The 20,981-nt window shown below is 45.8% G+C and overlaps 1 protein-coding gene across 1 annotated transcript in view; it reads right to left on the bottom strand.

Moving 5' to 3' along the window:
* Positions 1-16,590: 16,590 nt before the first annotated feature.
* Positions 16,591-20,981, bottom strand: part of LOC119978502 (netrin-3-like) — a 378,885-nt gene continuing 374,494 nt past the window's right edge. Inside the window, exon 7 of the mRNA XM_038820177.1 lies at positions 16,591-20,783. Coding sequence (XP_038676105.1) covers positions 20,452-20,783 — 332 coding nt within the window. The 3' untranslated portion in view covers positions 16,591-20,451. The remainder of the gene's footprint in view (positions 20,784-20,981) is intronic.

Genomic DNA, 20,981 nt, shown 5'->3' with positions numbered 1-20,981 from the left:
CACTTTCAGGAACTGTACTCCACTGAGTATCAGCACCTTCAGGAACTGTACTCCTGTGAGAATCAGCACCTTGAGGAACTGTACTCCAGTAAGAGTCAGCACCTTCAGGAACAGTACTCCACTGAGTATCAGCACCTTCAGGAACTGTACTCCAGTGAGAGTCAGCACCTTCAGGAACTGTACTCCAGTGAGAGTCAGCAACTTCAGGAACTGTACTCCAGTGAGAGTCAGCAACTTCAGGAACTGTACTCCAGTGAGAGTCAGCAACTTCAGGAACTGTACTCCAGTGAGAGTCAGCAACTTCAGGAACTGTACTCCAGTGAGAGTCGGCACCTTCAGGAACTGTACTCCACTGAGAATCAGCACCTTCAGATCCTTCATCCTACTGAGAGTCCATGCAGTGAACTTCAGCTCCTTCAAGAACTGTTCTCCATTGGAAGTCTGTAGGTGGAATTCTCCATTTCAGAGTGTTGATGCTGGCCCTGAATTCTTTGACTTCCATGACAGACAAACTGGCGCTGCACCTGGACTGATTCAGCTACTGCTAAGGGGCTAGCACCGGCGCCATATGGAACACAATCGATTCCAATGAGAATGTTGCCGGATTCGCCGGTTTCGTGATTGACACTCAGGAGGCTGACAAGTTGCAGCTGCACATACACATTTCACACCCCACACACACCATCCCAGCCAACAAGATGGCAGCAAAATGCGAAGGCCCATGCTTCACAGATGCTGAGCTGGAGACCCTCGTGGACGCGGTAGAGGAAATGCGGATGACCCTGTACCTGGCCCGGGAAGGAGGCTGGGAAGAAGCCGCCATTCGCCTTGCCTGGGTGAGGTAGAAGAGCCAGTCAGTGTTGTGGGTAACACGGACTAGACAGCAGTACTGGGGTGAGCGATTCGATGGCACTGTGTGATGGAATGGCCTGCTCTTATGCAGGGATCACCCAAGTGGACGGTGGGAAAGCGCTACCATGGGCAGGAGCCAGACATTGTCAAACGATGCAGAGCACCAGAGCTCATCGCAGAGCAGGTTGTCATTATCCTCTATCCCCTGGACCAATCTCGGAGTTGCTGTCAATCCAGTGCCCACACCCTGTAGTGCGGCACATATGTATCACAGTGGGGGTTGCAGGTGAGGGGGTGGCTAGGGGTGGGGTGGTGTGTGGGGGTGGGATGCAGTGTCCATAACCCTGGGCCAGTCCTCTTCCCCCACCCCCTCAAGTCAGTGAACCTGGAGGTGACCAGAGCATCCCATACACGTTGGCCCTGGCATACACATCGTGCGGCCTCCCTTACCTGCCTGGGCTCCATGTCCTGCCCATCCTCCCCTGCATCCTCCTCATCGGACGAGACCTGCTGCTCCTCCTCCTTCTCCAGCACATGGCCCCTCTGCTGCACCATGTTATGGAGGATGCTGCAGGCCACTAAGATGCGGGCAGCTCTCGCAGCATCATTCTGGAGGGCCCCTCCAGAGCGGTCCAGGCAGCTGAAATGTATCTTCAGGAGGCCAAAACACTGCTTGATCACGGTCTTGGTCGCTGTATGGGCGTCGTTGTAGCGGGTCTTGAGTTGGTCTTTGGCCTCCGGATAAGCGTCATCAGCCATGACTGCAATCTTTAATGTTTCAAGTGTGTTTGGGTTTCTTTGTGTAAATGCTTTGTGTTTGGACCGATATTCTCTCGTGAAAAGGTACTTGTGTGCATGTGGCATGGTGCCTTTCCCTTGTCGGTTACTGTTTACTATGATATATGTACTGACTGTTTCCCAGTTTGTTTCATCTTTCTGTACAAAGGTGTTATTGGCTGTTTAATAAACAAAATATTCTCAAGTGGCTGCTCATGTCTCAGAGAATTTTTGCATCACATTTCAATCAATCTTTCAAGCCTGTACAGTTTGCCTGACTTCTAGAAGCATCAGCGCCATAGAGGCAACAGCCAACAATCAAAACTCAAGAGCTGGGCTTCAAACTGAGGACCAAATATTAGGTGTGTAGATCAGGGAGGGTACCTGTGCACCTGAACTGGTTTCCCTAATGTTCCTGGCAGAGGTCTGGGGTCTATGGGCTCCTGAATAGCCGGGGATGAGTGAGAACGCGTGAGGATTTCCAGCACAACTGGCTCAATGGATTGCACTCAGAGAAGGCGAAACATGCAAGGCCTTAGGGGATTTGAGGTTCTCGGGGTTGGAAGCCCGAACTGATTGTCGATCTCTCTGCTTCTCCAATTCCTTCCAGATACCAAAAGGATGAAGGTGTCAGTCCCCCAGAGGATGCCCTTGGGGTGCTGGTGGCAGCCCAGGTGCCAGATGCTGGAGAAGGCAGAGCAGCGTCGACACAGGTTGGAGGCAGCACCCCATGTGCAGGGGGCCATCACACACCCTGAGGACCCGGCCGTCCATTAGGCTGAGGAGGAACTCAGAAGGGGATGCCAGCGATGGCCCAAGACTTTCAGGTGTTGTTGGTCTTTCGAGGAGATGACGGCAGCAAATGTCACAGAAGACTCCATCTCAACAGGCGGCACCTGCGTCACCAGCTCGCGGACTTGGCATCCCGTGGAGGTGGAGGACCACGTCCTGGTGGCCATGAAAGACACGGAAGCCCTGAGCTTCTGTGCCACTGGTTAATTCTACGGCATGCGCAGGGACCTGGGCGGTATTTCACAAGCCTACAGCCTATAAGTGCATCCCGTGAGGTCACAGGTGCCCTCTATGTCCCAGTATCAGACCTTAATTAACTTTGAGCTGGACCAAGTGCGATGGCGCAGTAGCACAGTGGTAGCACTGTTGCTTCACAGCACCGGGTCCCACGGTTCGATTCCACGGCTTGGGTCATGTCATGTGCGGACCCTGCATGTTATCCTGTGTCTGCGTGGATTTCCTCCGGGTGCTCGGTTTCTCCCACAAGTCCGGAAGACGTGCTTGTTAGGTGAACTTGGGCATTCTGAATTCTCCCTTTTGCGTACCCGAACAGGTGCAGGAATGTGGGACTAGAGGCTTTTCACAGCAATGTTAATGTAAGCCCTACTTGTGACAATAAAGATTATTATTAAAAATAAGTGCACCAAGATGTCCGGGCTGCAAGATTCTCCATTACCGACGGGGTGCCCCATGTCCAGGGGGTAATTGATGGCACGCATGTCACCTTTCGTGCACTGGGGCATCAGGGATTGGCCTTGATTAACAGGAAGGGGTTCCACTGCCTGAATGTTCAACTTGTGTGCAACCACCATTTCCAGATCCTGCGCATGGATCCTTTCCAGGGATTGTGCATGGCAGCTACATTCTGGGACACTTGGAGATTCCCGGCATCTTCGAGGACCATCCCAGGATGGAGGGTTAGCTCTTGGAGGATAAGGGGTACCGGCTTGTGATGTTCTTTGTGGTTCTAATCCGAGGATGGTTGGCGTAGTGTTCACAAAGACCACAAATAGCTTTTATGCTGAACAAAGCTAAAGATTTATTTACACTACTTAATTGGATTTGCCACTTACTCCTTTATAATAATCAGTTGATAATAAACATACAAACTACACTATCTACTACTGATCTCTACACTAATACAATAACTATAATCTGCTCTCACTTACACTATCTTTCTCCCCAACCTCTCACCCACAAGGCTTAGCATCGATGCCTTATATAGTTCTGCATCTAGCTCTTTCTAGTGGTTGATTTGGACATAACATTAACCCTTACAGTTCTGTATATTTTATCATTATATCACACCACTGAGGTCCTGCTGATGATGTCAGGTGGAGGTCGGAGACCGAGGTGGAGACCCATTACAACAAGGCCCATGCTGCTGTCATTGAGCAGTGCATCGGACCCCCAGAGGGTCTCCCACTTTCTGGCGGTCTGCTATGCCCTCCACAACCTGGCACAGCAGCGTGGCGACATGCTGGAGGACGAGGAAGGACATGCGCCTCGTTTGAGAAAGGCGGTGAACCAGGACGGGATGGAGGAAGAGCCTGAAAACCCGGGAGAGGAGCTGGAGGATGGAGGACAGGCGGCAGCAAGGGACCGGCATGCCCAAAGGACCAGGGAGGCCCTCATCCTCACCCGCTTCTCGTCGGATGAGGCTTTGTCCGTCAGCTCACACCCTCACCCTTCCCATCCCGTTCCTTCCTCCCCATTCCCCCTCCTTATTCACCCCCCATTCCTCTACTTCCTCCGCCCCCATTCCACGACCCTCCCACCACCACCCCATGCCACCCCGCCACCCTGCGATTACCCCCTCCCAGAGTCTGTGTAACATCACCCGAAGGCGATGGCCTGTGTTGGCACTGTCAGCGGGTCAATATACAAGACAAGAGAGTGTTGATGACTGGTTGTGAGGAAAGCTCTCATGCTCCTCAGTTTAAACCAAAGTCTGACTCTTTTCGTTCAGCTGGCAGCGCACTCACACCCATCCTCTGAATGGGGTCTACATATGGGCTTTTGATCTTGGACGACTGTGCTCGGGGTAGGGGGAGGGCAAAAGGGGTTAGGGGTCAAGCAGGCCAGCTGTAAAGATTAATGTGACAGAGACTGCACATGAGCAGATGTAACATGTTTTAATAGTGAAAATTGGACATTTCCATTTCCCCTAGCTACGCATAGAGACCCTCCACTCACCTCCCTGTTCCCCCCAGTGCCCCTCCCCGGTGCCCACTCAGTGCTCCTGAATATTCTTTGTCTCACGTGCGGCACAATCCAATGGCCATGCTGCGCCAGGAAAGCAGCTTGCCGGGGACCCTCTCCCCTCCCATAAAGCTTTTGTGCTGGGGAGAGCTTCGGGGCCTTGGAGATTGGGACGCCGAACTTCCTAGTGTATAAAAAGGGCTATGTACAGCCTCGGCCGTGCATTCCACGTTGAGGCCCTTTATACAACTGGGAGCTCCAGGAAACATGCGACTAAACATACTCCCTATGGAACTTTAGTTCCCATTTAGTTGAATTGACCCCTGGGTCTAGTGCTGCATCCAGGTGTGTCCCCACGATGCACATCAGAGGTGGAGGCAGCCTGCCACTTTCCAGGCCTTGTGATGCCATTGGCAGACGTCCTCTGGAGGCCTGGAGCCAGAGGGCATTGTCCGACTCACCAGTGCCTACTTATTTTGCCATGCCACATTGTTCTGCCCTCTGCCCTTTATATACGCCAGTGTCAGGAGGAGGGATTCAGAAGAATGGGAGATCGCCATTGTCTCTTTGGTGGCAAACCCAGTGTTGGCATTTAGTACTTCCTCCTCCCTGGTGGTGCCCGTGGGGTCTCCATGGGACGTAAGGGAAGCTGGAGTGAGCGCTAGAGGCCTCTGAGTCATTTGGCTCTGCCAGTCCTGGCACCATCCCCATTGGTCTGCACCATTGTGCTGATACCCTCAGCAATGCTCCACAGTGACTGAGTCACGCTCTGCAGTGCCCGGCAATGTCCATCTGCATCTGGGACAAGTCCCTCAGTGACTGGGACATGATGTCAAGACCCTGAGCCATGGTTGTCACAGACTGAGTCATGCCTTGGGCATCACCACTGAAGATGCTGACCTTGTGCTGCAGGCTTTCCACTGCGGCCGCCACCCTGGCAGTGTTGGCCTCAGTGCCACATGTTCTAGGCAGCATCTCCTGCGACCCTAGCCTTTGGGACTCCACCGATTGGCTATGTACTCACTGGAATGTCGCTGACATCCCCTCCTGAATCTCACGGCGTGTCCCAGCATCTGCTTCAGCTCAGGGATAACCTTGTCCAGAGGCTCAGCATGTGACTAGGACGCAGCTGTGTCTTGAAATCCAGCACACCTTCGACTGCTCTCTCCCTTTGGATGTTCCTGCCTCCACCTGATGTGCATCAGCAATTGTTTGGTGCTTCGCAGATTGTGCCCCAGAAGCTTATCCACTAATGTCACCCACCAAGGTGTGTGTCTCTGTGCTGATGGAAGGTGAGGGTGATAGTTGTGAGATCTAGATGGTGGTTTCCTCATAGCTCTCCTCCAAGGTGATCTGTTTGGTGACGGTGGTGGGGAAGAGGGGGGGGGGGGGGGGTCGACTCCGGATGGCCCGGCCCCATCAAATGGAGATCCTGTGAGAGAATGGACATGTGGTCATACAGTGGAGAAGGAGGCCCTTTGGCCCATCAACCCTTGGAAAAATCACCCTACCAAAGCCCACGACTCCACCCTATCCAAGGTCAATGAAAGGAAAAGATTATTTTGTCTGACATGGATATCCGTTTCAGAAAGGTCATTTGGGTGAAAGGGCAGTGGATCCTTACCTCTGTTGTGCAGGCCAACCTTGCTGTCGATGACTGCACTCCCCTCAGTTAACCCCGTGATTTCTAAGGCCCGCTCCTCACAGCCTCATAGCAGTGAGGACTCAGATCTCTGGTACCCTGCACCCAACCCCTCCCATCTTGGCCCTTTCCCACTCGTTTTAGGCTATATTCTCCTGCGGGGACACATTGTGAGCCATGCGTTTGATAGTCACGAGGTTCTATACCAGGTGGCATGTGTGGGCATCGCACCTGGACATGAAAGGGTTGTGCTGGTGGGTGTCAGGGTGTGCTAAGCAACAAACATGAAGATCAGATGTGTGGAGGGTGCAAGGTGTCAGCCCGTGATTTGTTGAGTGGGGGAATGATGGTGTGGTTTGGAATTTGAGGGGTGGCAGGTGGAAACAATGCCAGGAGAGAGCTTGTAACTGACCCATGCAGCTCGTAGGAGGTCATTGGTCTTCTTCCGAAATTGGATGCTGTCTTGACTCATGATGCCGACACTGACAGCCGCTGCCATTGCCTCCCATGTGGTATTGGTGACCCTGCTGTTGGCCCTTTGATCCCCTCAGGATGTCCCGTCTCGCAGCAACAGCTTCCAAACATCTGTCCAGGTTGGCATCCCGAAAACGAGGAGAAAGTCTGCATGTTGCCATGTTTGTGTGTCAACTGGAAGGGAGTGGTGAGGGAGCGTTTAAAAACAGCTCCCCTTTGTTAGCGATGAGGCACTGAGGCATGAGTCTGATGAATCAGATGGCGACACAGACAGTAATGGTGAGACACTCGTGGGAGCTCCTTTTCGGCACTAAATGCCGTTAAATATGGACTGCGATCTTGCCAACACGGCTTTCAAGAAATACCCCGCATATCATGCCCAAAATGACACGCAGGAATATTTTGGTTAAATTGCGCCCTACAGTTAAGTAAATAGATTGGACGAGTCGGCCAGTTTTCCTTGGAGGTGTTTGAGAGGAGATTTGACAGGTTTTCAAAAGTATGAGGGGTATGGACAGAATAGACAGAGAGAAGCTATTCCCATTGCTGGAATGGTTGAGAACTACAGGACACCAATGTAATGTGATTGGCAAAGAACCAATGGCAAGATGAAGAAAATCGGTGTTACGTAGCAAGTGGTTAGAATCTGGAATGCACTGCTTGAGAGTGTTGTGGAAATAGATGCAATCATTTAAAAGGGAATTGGATCAGCTCCTGAAGAGAAAGGAATATGCAGCGCTCTATGGGAAAGGCTTGGAAGTAGGACAAGCTGAACTGCTCTTGAGGAAAGCCAGCAAGGACACAATGGGCCAAAAGGCCTTCTACATTGTAACCTATCGATGATTCTTTGCTTTCTCTGATTCTCCATCTCTTTCCAACCCTTTGTTCATCCCCAATTCTTCCTCTTTCATTTTTCGAACAGCTTTTCAGCTTTCACTCTGGACTTCCATGTTTCTAGCTCTTCACCGGTAGAAAGTGCCCTGTTCCATTCTTTTAAAATCTAAAGTTGGTGAGCTGACATTTTCCTGTACGAAATCCAATTGGCAAACTGTGCCCATTGAAATATTGCTTTGTAATTTGATACTTGCGTCCACATTACTTACAATGCTATCTATCTTTGTGAGAAGTCTTACAACACCAGGTTAAAGTCCAACAGGTTTGTTTAAATCACTAGCTTTCGGAGCATTGCTCCTTCCTCAGGCGAATGCGAATTGATTAACCTGAGGAAGGAGCAGTGCTCCGAAAGCTAGTGATTTGAAACAAACTTGTTGGACTTTAACCTGGTGTAAGATTTCTTACTGTGCTCACTCCAGTCCAACGCCAACATCTCCACATCATATCTATCTTTGTGTCATCAGGTAACCTCCTATTCCATCATCTAAATTGGTAATAAATATGGGGAAAGGTTGATGTCCTAACACAAATCCTTGCAGGACACCACTGCCACATCCTGCCCATTATTCCTACTCTCTGTTGCTGCACAGCCAATCTCCACAGCAGGCCAATAATTCACCTTCAGTTCCATGAGCTTCAATGTTAGCTAACTGTCTCTTTGGAAGGATTTTAAGAGCCTTCTAGAAGTCCATATAATTAAAATCCATAGACGTTCCCCGATCACTACTTTAGTTACCAATGAGGATCCCATACCTGGGACCATATGAGATCTAGCTAGAGTAAAATGGGACCAAAGATTGACAGGAAAAACTGAATAAAATAAGGGATAATTTTTAAGGAAGAGGAGTTTCAGGTACTTAGCAAGGACAAAAGGCAGAGGAACCTGTCCTCCTGGGATACTGAGGGAGTTAGAGCATTTAATGAAAAAAAGTGTGGTCTATGATGCGTGTCAGGTGAATTTTTTAAGTGAGAACCAGACCAAAGATAATAATTTGAGACAGTGATTGGAGAAGAAAATAACACTGACAAAGAGAGAATACTTGAATACATAAAATAAGTAACATAAAAAACAACCCAAAAAACTTCTACCAGTATGTAAATAGTAAATGGGTAGTAAGAGGCAGTGTGGAGCAGTGTGGGACAAACAGGATGATATACAACTTGAAATTGTTAAAGATGCAGGGCAAGGCTAGAATATTTGATGATCGCTTTGAATCGATGTTTGCTGAACAAGAGAATGCTGACAAAATATCTTTAGAACCGGTGATTGGAACGGCAATGGATCGGATGAAAATTAACAGGAACATGTACTGGAAAGGCTGGTTGTGCTTAAAATGGATAAGTCACTACGTACTGTGTTTGGTCCTTTGTACTTCACGAAGGAACTCACCAAACACTTCGACTTGTCCAAACCAGAACCTTTTATTGAGTCTCGTGTGGTAAGATAGCAATCTGATACAGAGGACATTATCATGGAGTTTGCTCACTGCTCCTCTGGAATTTGCACATAACACTGACTATTCACATGCATGTCTTATTACCCTCTCAATCTTCTTCTCAAGATGGCCGGGTGGGTCTCTCTTTATATCTGAGTCACAGGTCACGTGACCTTGATCTGTACCGCCACCTGCTGGTTGGAGGTCGCACACTATCCAACTATGAGACAGCCCATGGGCATATCACCACAGTCACCTGGTCTGAAAGGTTTGCATCTTGGATTGCTAAAGGAAGTAGAGGTGGAGATAGTGGGAGAGCTTTCCATAATATTCCAATCTCCCCAAGGTAAGGGGAGGTGTCAGAGGATAGGAGACTGGCAAATATGACACCCTTATTTAAGGAAAGGTACAAGGATATTCCCAGGAACTATAGGTCAGTCAGTTTAACATCAGTGGTAAGTAAAGTTGGAAAGAAAAAAATCAAACGGCACTTGAAGAAATTTGAGTTAATTAAGGAGAGCCAGCACAAATTTGTAAAAAGCAGATTGTGCTTGATTAATTAGTTGATATTGTTTTGATGAAGTAACATAAAGTTGATGAAGGGGATGCAATTGATGTTGTCTATGGGTGTTTAAAATACGTTTTGACGGCATAATACCTCTCAAATTCATTTTTGGGATGTGAACATTGCTGGCTGGGCCTGCATTTATTGCCCATTTTTAGTTGCCCTTGTTAGTATCAGCTTGGCTTAAAAATTGGGTTAAGGTCAGAAAACAGTTAAGTGTGGTAAATGGTTGTTTTTCTGTCTGAGGAATGATAGACGGTGGTGTTCGCCAAGGGCCAGTCTACTGTTTCATAGGGAGCCATGGGGTTTATGTGATCCTTGAAGGTGGCAGGACATATTGAGAGAGTAGTTAGCAAAGGACACGGGAACTGTGAATTTATAAATAGAGGTATTTAGTACAAAAACAGGAAGTTTATGGTGACCCTTTCTAAAGCTCTGTTTAGGCCACAACTAGAGAGTGTTGTGTCCAGTTCTGATCAACAGACTTTAGGAAGGATGTGCAGCTCCTTAAAAGGGTGCAGAGGAGTTTTAGCAGAATGGTTCCAAGGGTGAAGGTTAGGTTGGAGAACCTGAAATTGTTATTCTACCTGGAGTAAAGGAGGTCCAGGGGACATTTAATAGACATATAAAAATGATGACAGGTTTAGATAAAGTAGAAAAAGAAAGAGGGAGGAATTCTCCATTGGTGGGATCCTCCGCTTCGCTGGTAGCACACTCATACCTGCGGATTTCCCAATGGCGTGGGGCGGCCGCAATGGGAAACCTCATTGGCCGGCTGCCGGGACAGAAGATCCCGCTGCTGGCGGGGGCATGTCATGCCAGGAAACAGGTATGGTGGAATGGAAAATCAAGTCCAAGATGCTCCCATTAACCGATGAGAAAGGGACAAGGGGTCACAGATGTAATGCTTTGAGTAAGAGGTACAGAGGCTGGGTTATGGGGATAGAGCAAGGGAAATGGGACTGATTGGATTGCTCTGCAGAGACTGGCTGGTCCAAATGGTCTCCTTCTTTATCACAAGATTCTATGAATCTATGACCTCTCAGCATGTCCTTTCCCATGTCATCATGCTTGGCATTCATGCCCACTTTTTCCTCCTTCTTGTAAAATATTTGAGAAAGCTTCCACATGGGAAGACTGTTACATAGAAAATAGGAGCGTGAGTAGGCCATGCGAACCTGCTCCACAAATTATTTAATGAAGTGAAGTTAAATTCCCAAGCAGCCATTTTTAGATTTGAACTCATGTCTCTTGATTATTAGTCCAGTAGCATAATAACCATGCCACAATCCCCAATTATTGCCACCATTACCAATTATTCCCACCACTCCGAATTGCCTACCTGTGGTAAACCACCGTTACACCTGTATTAGGTGATGTAAGGTAGGACCTGTACTACAGGTTCGCCAGTAGCCCCTGCCTGCTGGCTCCGCCCAGGAAGAGGAGTATAAATATGCGTGTCCCCTCTATTCAACTGCCATTTCGCCAGCTGCCTTAGGAGGCCACGCATCTTACTGCACTACCCTCAGTTAATTTTGTTGCATCACTTAGTTTGTGAACTGAGGCAATTTTTAAAAATAGAAATACATTGCCAGCAAGACAGAGTGAATTCCTCAAAATTATCTTTATTATCAGAAAGAATCAAATTACCAACTGTGTCTCTGCACAACAGCAGTCATGATGCCACTCAATATCCCCCAGCACTGGATTGTGAATGGGAATACTGAAAATGCAAGGCTCAAGACCCAGCTTTACATGGAAATACCAGAGTATTCCAGGCAACCAGTAGGGAATGTTAATGAACTGAGACTGGTGATTGACAAGATTTTGGTTGCAGCATGCTGTAACAGTAACAGGAAACATCGGTACGTTTTTGATATAATCATTGAAAAGTACCATAAATAAATAAACTAAAAAACTCTGATGCAATTAGATAGAATCCAAATATTACTTTACTTCTTAAAATGTCCATTATGAAGGCAAAAGCTGAGGTTTCCAGGGATGTGTCCTCATAAGTGGTTAGTTGCTTCACAGCGCCAGGGACCTGGGTTCGATTCCCGGCTTGGGTCACTGTCTGTGCGGAGTCTGCACGTTCTCCCCGTGTCTGCTTGGGTTTCCTCTGGACATTCCAGTTTCCTCTCACAAGTCCTGAAATATGTGCTTGTTAGGTGAATTGAACATTTTGAATTCTCTCTCTGTGTACCCGAACAGGCGCAGGAGTATGACTATTTTCACAGTGACTTCATTGTAGTGTTAATGTAAGCCTACTTGTGACACGAAGAAAGATTATTATTATTACAAGCCTGCAACTTACCTGCCCATTAGCATGAATGGGGAGAGTGTTGTGGGCTTCCTGCCCATTGAATAACAGCTATGCCAGCTATAGAGAGAAGGCTGGCAATGAGAATCCTACTCCGAAACCTGGCGTTATAACACACAGATTAAAGATGTAGGGTTACACATCCTAAATCAACTATGGATATACTTACTTCCGCGGCATTCCAAACTGTGGATACATTCACCTACATGTCACTCCCAACTGTGGATACATTCACCTCCATTGAGTTCACAATTGCAATTAATAGCACAGCGGTAGTGTTACCGGATAAGTGTTCCAGAAGTTGGACTAACGTTCTCAGGACTTGAGTTTAAATCTCACCACTGCAGTGGGGGATAATTTACATTTAATTAATGACTAAATCTAAAAAGCTAGTCCGAGTAATGATAACCTTGAAATGACTGGTTGTCATAAAAACCATCTAGTTCGCTCGACTTCCTTTGGAGGAAGAAAGCTGCCAATCTGTATCCAGTCTCACTGACGCACAACTCCAGCTCCACAGCATTGTGGTTGACTTTAGCTGAGCTCTGAAATGGCCTTGTAAGCCACTCAAAATGCAATAGAAAAGCTGAGTAAGAATGGATTTCAGATGGACCACCCAATATCAACCTAGGCACCAAAAACTATAAAGGTGCACCCAGCCCAGTTGGCCCAACAATATCCTCCTGATTAACATCTGGAGTTTTGACCAAAATTGGACAGCTGTCCCACACAAGTCAAGAAACAGACTGACATCATCAGACTCACCGGATCATATCCTACAGCCAATGTCCCATATTCCTCCATTACCATCCCTTGTTGCGCCAATAGGATGGACCCACCAAAGGAGGCAGTGCACTGATATACAGTCAGGAGGATGTAGCTCGGGTGTCCTCAACATTGACACTGGACTCAGCTCAAGCCCCATATCATCAGGTAAAACATGACCAAGGAAACTTCTTGTTGGTTACCACCTATTGCCCGCCCTCAGCTGATGAATCAATACCCCTCCTTTTGAACACCACTTGGGAGAAGCACTGAGGCTGATAAGGACATACACGAAAAGCACTTGAGGTGGGGAGTTCGATGCCTATCAGCAAGAGTGGCGCAGTAGCACTACTACTGACTGAACTGGTCAAGTCCTGAAAGACATATCTACTAGACTAGGTCTGGGTCTGTGACAGGTGGTGATATAAGCAACAAAAAGGAAAAATCTACTTGATCTTATCCTCTACGTGTCACAGATACATCTGTCCATAGCCGTAGTGGTAGGACTGACCACCACATAGCCCTTGTTGAACAAAACTCAGTAGCACAAGTGGATAGCACTGTGGCTTAACAGCGCCAGGGTCCCAGATTTGATTCCCAGCTTGGGTCACTGTCTGTGCGGAGTCTTCACATTCTCCCCGTGTCTGCGTGGGTTTCCTCCGGGTGCTCCGGTTTCCTCCCACAGTCCAAAGATGTGCAGGTTAGGTGGATTGGCCATAATAAATTGCCCTTAGTGACCAAAAAGACTAGGAGTGGTTATTGGGTTATGGGGATAGGGTGGAAGTGAGGACTTAAGTAGGTCGGTGCAGACGCGATGGGACGAATGGCCTCCTTCTGCACTGCATGTTCTATATTCTATGTTCACATGAAGAACATGCTGTATTGTGGAACTACCACTATGATAAATGGGATAGATTCAGAACTGAGCTCGCAGTTCAAAACTGGGCACCATGAGTCGCGATGGGCCATCAACAGCAGAATTATATTCAACCGCAACCTGTAGCTTTATGGCCAAGCATATCCCTCAGTCTACTATTAATAGCAAGCCAAGGGACTAACCTTGGTTGAATGAGTAGTGGCGGAGAGAATGCCAGGAGCAGCACCAAGCATACCTAAAAATGAGGTGCTAACCTGGTGAAGTCATAATACAAGGCTACATGTATGCTAATTTGCAGAAGCAGCATGCTATAGATAAAGCTAAATGATCCCACAACCAATGGATTAGATCAGAGCTCTAGCGGACCTGCCATTGCTACACATTGCTTTACCCGTCCGAGTTGTCACTTCAAACAAATTGGAAAATTCCACCCAAGGGATTTTTAACCATCTTCAGCCAGAAGTGTTGAGTGGATTATCCATCTCCGCTGCCTCCTGAGATATCCAGTCCATCACCACAGATGCCAGTCGATTCACTCCATGCGATATCAAGAAATGACTGAAGGCAGTGGGTACTGCAACAGCTTTGTGCTCTAAACTAATCCACCTGCAAAACTGAAAACCTGTGCTCCAGAACTAATCATGTCTCTATCCAAACTGTTCCAATGCAACAATATCCACCCAGCAATGTGGAAAATTACTCAGGTATGTCCTGTCCACAAAAAGCAGGACAAATCCAATTTAACCAATTATCTCCTCACCAGTCTACGCTTAATCATCAGCAAAGCGATGGAAGGTGTGGTTCACAGGGTTATTAAATAACACTTACTCAGCAACCACCTAGTCACTGGTGCTCAGGTTGGGTTCTGCCAGGGTCACACAGCTCCTCACCTCTTTACAGCCTTGGTCCAAATATGGACAAACATGGACAGAGCTGAATTCCAGAGGTGAGGTTGGAGTGATTGCCTGTGACATCAAGGCAGCATTTGAATGGATGTGGCATCAAGAAGCCTGAGCAAAATTGAAGTAAATGGGAATCAGTGGTAAACTCTCCACTGGTTAGAGTCATAACCAGAATAAAGGAAGATAGCTATGGTCAGGAGAGGTCAATCATCTCAGTCCAGGCTGTTCTTTCAAGAGTTCCTCAGTGTGGTCAATGTCACCATCTTCTTCGGTGATCTTCCCTCCATCATAAATTAAGAAGTGGGGATGTTTGCTGATCACTGCACAATGTTCAGCACCATTCATGACTCCTCAGATAGTCTGTGTCCACATGCAGCAATAACTGGCAACATTCAGGTTTAGCTGACAAGTGGCAACTAACATTCACACCACGCAAGTGCAATGACCATCTCCAATAGGAGGAAATCTAAGCTTCTTCCCATGACATTAAATGGAAATAATAGGACTGAAATTCCCTCCATTAACATCCTGAGGTTACCATTGACCATAAACTGAACTGGGCCAGCCTATAATTACTATGGCTACAAAAGCAGGTTAAAAGGCTGAGTAACTCACTTCCTGACCTCTGAAAGCCAGTCCATCATCTTCAATAGACAGTAGCAACAGTGTATAACATCTACAAAATGCACTGCAGCAATTCACTAACATTCCTTCGACAGCACGGTGCAAACCCGTGACCTCTCCCATCTAGAAGGACAAGGGCAGCAGACCACCTGAAACACCATGGGAACACCACCATCTGAAAGTTCCCTCCAAGTCACTCACCATCCAGACTTGTAAATATATCGTCGATCCTTCGTTGTCACTGGGTCAAAGTCCTGGAATTCCAACCCTAACAACACTGTGGGTGTATCTACACCACATGGACCACAGCAGTTCAAGAAGGCAGCTCATCACCACCTTGTCACGGGCCATGAGGGATGAGTAATGTGCTGGTCTTGTCAGTGATTCCCATGAAATATTTTTTTTAATTGATACATTCATTTCCATGTAATTACCAATTGTGGACGTTTTAGCTTCCTTGCAATTTCCAACTGTACATATCCTCCCTGGAATATGAAATTTAGGCCATAATGGTTTCAGGTCATAATATTAGATGTAAGCAGGGAATTAAAGACACCTAACAAAAATATGCTTAGAATGACATTGCACACATCCAATGCACTGCCTCTTACGCTTTAACCAGTGCAGGTGAAGTCAACGAATCAGGCTAGAAAGCTGTTACATCTACTTTGATGATTAAAGGTAACAACATTCACCATCAACAACGTTCACCTTAACAATATTTACCATTATAGTTTGTGAACACATCACATGCCATTGAATGAAAGAAGATTGATACTGAGGTGTCAAAATCACACACTATCCCCTTCAATCATCTGGAATCAGCTAGGCAGATAGCCACCATTAACTAACTTTTAGGGCGGGTACAGACAGGTTTGATACAGAGAAAAGTTCTCTCTATGCTGTTGCCATCACTCTCAGGGCATGCAATAGGGGTTAGAAACAGAGTGAAGCTCCATCTACACTGTCCCCATCAAAAACTCCCAGACTGGTACACAACAGGTTTGGGATAAAGTTAAGCTCCTTCTACAGTGTCACCATCAAATATTCTCAGGGTAGGTATAGCATAGGAATAATACTAAATAAAACTTCCTCTACACCGCCCCATGAACGACTTGCAGGGCTGGTACAGCATGATTTAGATACAGAGTAAAGCTCCCTCTACACTATCACTCATAGGAAGTTTCAATCCTGACACCAGTGGTGTGTCCTTGACTGCACCAAATCAAAAAGCAGAAACTTTTTAACAGAGGGATTTCAGTAGACTTAGTAAACCATGATATAATGAACCAATGAGAACAGTATCTGATGTTTGAACATTCTCTTCCCAGCACTTTGCATCTGTTACAGTACAATATACCTGTGCGCACTCCATATGATATTGTGTTGGTGTTTGTGGTTAGACTGGTATATCACAGCTAGACCATGCCACCAGTAATCTGTCACAAAGAACAAAGAATACAACCAGTTTCAGTTTATGTTATTCCAGAATTTGTTTTCCTTTATGAGTAAAATTGGTACAACATTAATATCTTAGTGATGCAATTGATCTTTAACATGTGAGTAACTATTTCCCTTGCCAACCGTTGGCATGTTAGGATAAGACAGTGATGCTAACAATGAAGACTTTCCACTTATTCTATGTGAAGGCCTCAAATGTGTAGGATACACAGTGAATCTTCTCTGTGCCACAACCTCTCAGCCCATTGCAAACAAGTTTCAAAAACTTGGAAATGTCTTGGAAAATGTTTTAACCTTCTTGCATGGAAACAGAAATGGAAAAATTTGGAGTGTGGGTTTACACCAGCTGCAGCCCAATGAGTAACCCTGTGAATCAAAGGTTGTGATATCAAATAACACTCCAGGACTTGAGCACATAATGCTGGGTTGAGATTCCAGTGCAGTGCTGAAGGAGCGCTGGACAGTCACATATGCCGTCATATGGATGAGACGTTAAACTGAGGTCTTCCCTACATGCTCAGGCAAGCATGAAATATTCCACGCCATTTTTTGAAGAACAGAAAGGAAGACTTTCTGGTGCTCTGGCCAATATTTATAATTAAACCAACGTTTAACATGGCTTATCTCATTAATTATTTCATTGCTGTGTGTGGGAGCTCGCTCTATGCAACCTGGCAGCTACAATTCCTGCACTACATCAGACATGACTCTTTGAAAGTACCTCATTGGCTGTTAAGGGTTATGGACTATCCTGAAAGGCTGCATAGTTTTTCTATTTTAATTAGCTAGCACTGGGAACTTTAAGATATGTAGAAAATAGTTTACAGTCAGGGTATTGTTATAATCAGTATGCTTTATTGGACTTCTGACAATTTATGCATGTACTATCATCAGTGTTGGAAGAGTGTACTGAGAACTTTCATTGGTTTTATCAGGGAGTATAACGTGTTGTTGGAAAATGTGAATATTGGAGGAGTTCACAGTTGCAGGCATCAATTCATTGCCCTCCCTAAATTGTCAGCAAGAAGTAATGGTAGTGGCAGTCCCCTTGAACCACTGCAGCCTGTGTGCAGATGGTATTTTCACAATGGTGGTAGGTAGATACTTCCAGGACATTGGCCCAGCAGCAATGGGCTGAATTTTAACACACAAAACTGGGTGGATTATTTTCTGATGAGTTGTTAAAGATCTGAAACATAACCCCCGACCTGCCAACCTCTGGTTTTAATGGAGGCAGGACAAGGGAAGGCAGCCAATCCACTCCAAGGAGACCTGTTGAATGTTCAAATATTAAAATGAGCTGGCTGCCTCTGATCTAATCTGCTTCCAAGATCTTGGGCCACCAGACTATTGAATGAAGACAAGAACAGCTTCAGGATGATATGTGCTTTTATAGCACTGCTTGTGGGCCAGGAGGAGCAGGAGCCAGTCAAAAACCCGTGGGATTAGAGATGAGTCATTACCCCTCCTGGGCCACTGATTGCCGTTCAGACTATAGCCTACTCCAAAGTGCTTCCAGCCCAATTAGACGTAAACTCTGTCAATCAGGCTAATTTTAAATAGAAAATTTCTGTTAAAACTCGACACGTGGGGAAATTTAGAACCTTGCCACTTTAATGTCCATGTACCTCTTAATAATCTATGTGGTGGTAAAATATATCCAAGTCATGATGATGTGTGAGATGTGAAAGCTTGGAGATTAGAGAGTTTTCACAACTTTGCTCGTTTTGTCCTTCATGGTGATGTAGGTCGCTGTAACTTTGGCAAGTTATGGAATCATTGAATGGCTGCAGCACATAAACATTTGTCCTGTCATAATTACAACTCAACTAGCCTTTCAACTCCCTTTCCATTCTTCTGTAGTCCTGCAAATGTATTTCTTATTATAATTGTCCAATTCCCTTTTAAAAGCCACAATTGAATCTGCCTCCATCACACACTAAGGCTATGCATTTTCCATCCTAACTACTGACTGTGTAAAAGAGTTTCTCCTTATTTGCCATTGCTTCTTTTGCCAATCACCTTAAATCGGTGTCCTCTGGTTCTCGAGCCTCTGCCAATGGGAACCGTTATTCCCTATCGACTCTGTCCAGACCCCGTCATGATTTTGAATGCTTCTATCAAATCTCCCCTTAACCTTCTCTTCTCTAAGGAGAACAACTCCAGCTTCTCCAATCTTTTCACATAACTGAAATTCCTCATCACTGGAACCATTCTCATGAATCTTTTTTTCAGCCTCTCTAATGCTCTCACATCCTTCCGAAAGTGTGGTGCATGGAACTTGAGACAATACTTCAATTGGGATCAAAATAGTATGCTTTATAGTTCTATCATAAATGTTTTGCTTTTGGATTCTATTTATAAAGCCCAGAATTCCATATGCTTTATTAATCACTTTCTCAACCTGCCCTACCACCTTCAATGATTTGTCCACATATATCACCACCCAAGATCCTCCTGCCCCTACACTTCCTTTAGAATACCTTTCATATTCCCTCGCATTCTTTCCCACCAATGTTGTAAACATAAAAGATGGTCATAAATTTGCCCCAAGCTCTCACAAACAGCAATGAGATAAAGAACTAATAATCGGTTTTAGTGGTGTCTGTTGAACAATAAAAGTTTATCAGCACGTCAGTTGTTCTGTGAATAGTGCATGGGATCTTTTAGATCAATCTGAGAGGGCAAAAGGGACATTGGTACCAGGGCATCAGGCTAGATTCTGTGCTCAAGTCTCTGAAGCGGACTGGAACCAACAACTTTTCACAGAGATGCGAAACAAGCTGACTTCTTTAACAGAAGGTGCCATATATCAAGTATTCGGAAGGTGAGGAGGGTATATTGGACGGTATAGTATTCGGAAGGTGAAGAGGGTATATTGGATGGTATAGTATCTGGAGAGTGTGAAGGGTATATTGAATGGTACAGTATTTGGAGGGTATATTGGATGGTACAGTATTCGGAAGGTGAGGAGGGTATATTGGATGGCATAGTATTTGGAGGGTGAGGAGGGAATATTGCATGGTACAGTATCTGGAGAGTGTGAAGGGTATATTGAATGGTACAGTATTTGAAGGGTATATTGGATGGTACAGTATCTGAAGAGTGAGGAGGATATATCAGATGGTACAGTATATTGGAGGGTGAGGAGGGTATATGGGAGGGTACAGTATGTTGAGCATTGCTATTACAGTTTTACTGGCAAAGTGATCAAGGGAAAATTGAAAAGGAAATGTTTTATTAGGCTGAAAGGTTGTGTGTCAGACAGAAAGTTTTACAATACTAACATGCTTTGTAAAATCTAATTGAAATTGGATATTTTCAAATCACAGTTCGAAATACACAATGTTAACAGATAACTTGCTGCATGCCAAATGCTTTGTCTGTTTATAAAAGTCCTGGAACCTGTCCATATTTACACTCTGTGTTCAGCACAGCTGTCAGGCTTACATAGACCACCACATTTTGTCTCATATGTTAGTCATAATAGGCAAAAACAGAGGTATGGCGGACCTTAAAGAGGATAGCCAGCCAACCAATAGGTAGGACATGGTGAATATGTCCTTCTGTCAGATACTACCTGGGCTCTGCGATCAGGCAACAAAGCTTCTGTAGCGGCCTGACCTTCACCCCAGAGAAAGAGAGTCATGACCACATTTAGAAAAGGATAAGCAATCTGAAGAGCATATTCAACCAACAACTTGTGTAATGTGTTAAGCTGAATATCATGTTGTTTCCTGCCACTAGTTCCCTCCTTACAGTCTAACGCCCTTCAGCCTGTTCTGAAAGGTAAATATTTTGAACCCAAAGTGTATTTACATTGTGGCCCATGATGCTTCTCACAGAGTTTTATTTCTGAACGAGTCGATCAGGCTTTCCCACATTTCCCTTTTTTCTCTTTGCGTTGGAATTTCCGAAGTCTTCTTGTCCACACATCCCGCCACTGAATGACAAGGCTGTTCTTATCAGCCACAAGACCTCCAAGCCTCTCAGACACGCTGTCAGTGTTCCCCATCACTAGATACTTTTTGGTAATTTGGATCTTGGGGCACTTGCATGCCAAATCTTTCATATTAATCCACAGGAACTGGTCTGCCCGTTTAATCTTCTCATCTCTGCTCCGATAGACTGACACAATATTCACGGTGAACTTTGCCCATTCACTCACTGTCTCCATATCGAGAACATTAACCTGAACCGCTGGAAAAGGATAACAGAGAAGTTAGTTTGCTTTCAGTTCAGTCACAGTCGAAAATTTTAAGGCATCTGACAATCATTAGCACCTCTTCACCAGCATTCAAAAAACGCTTCAGAAAAACTCTGGCCTGTTTTCTGGCAAAAAAAAAATCTTTAGAAATGAGTAAGAATTCTTTGGAGATCCTCATTAATTTTCTATTT

The sequence above is a fragment of the Scyliorhinus canicula genome, chromosome 15 (genome assembly GCF_902713615.1).
Source record: "Scyliorhinus canicula chromosome 15, sScyCan1.1, whole genome shotgun sequence".
In the NCBI taxonomy this organism is placed as follows: domain Eukaryota; kingdom Metazoa; phylum Chordata; class Chondrichthyes; order Carcharhiniformes; family Scyliorhinidae; genus Scyliorhinus; species Scyliorhinus canicula.
This window is presented reverse-complemented; position numbering and strand designations above follow the sequence as displayed.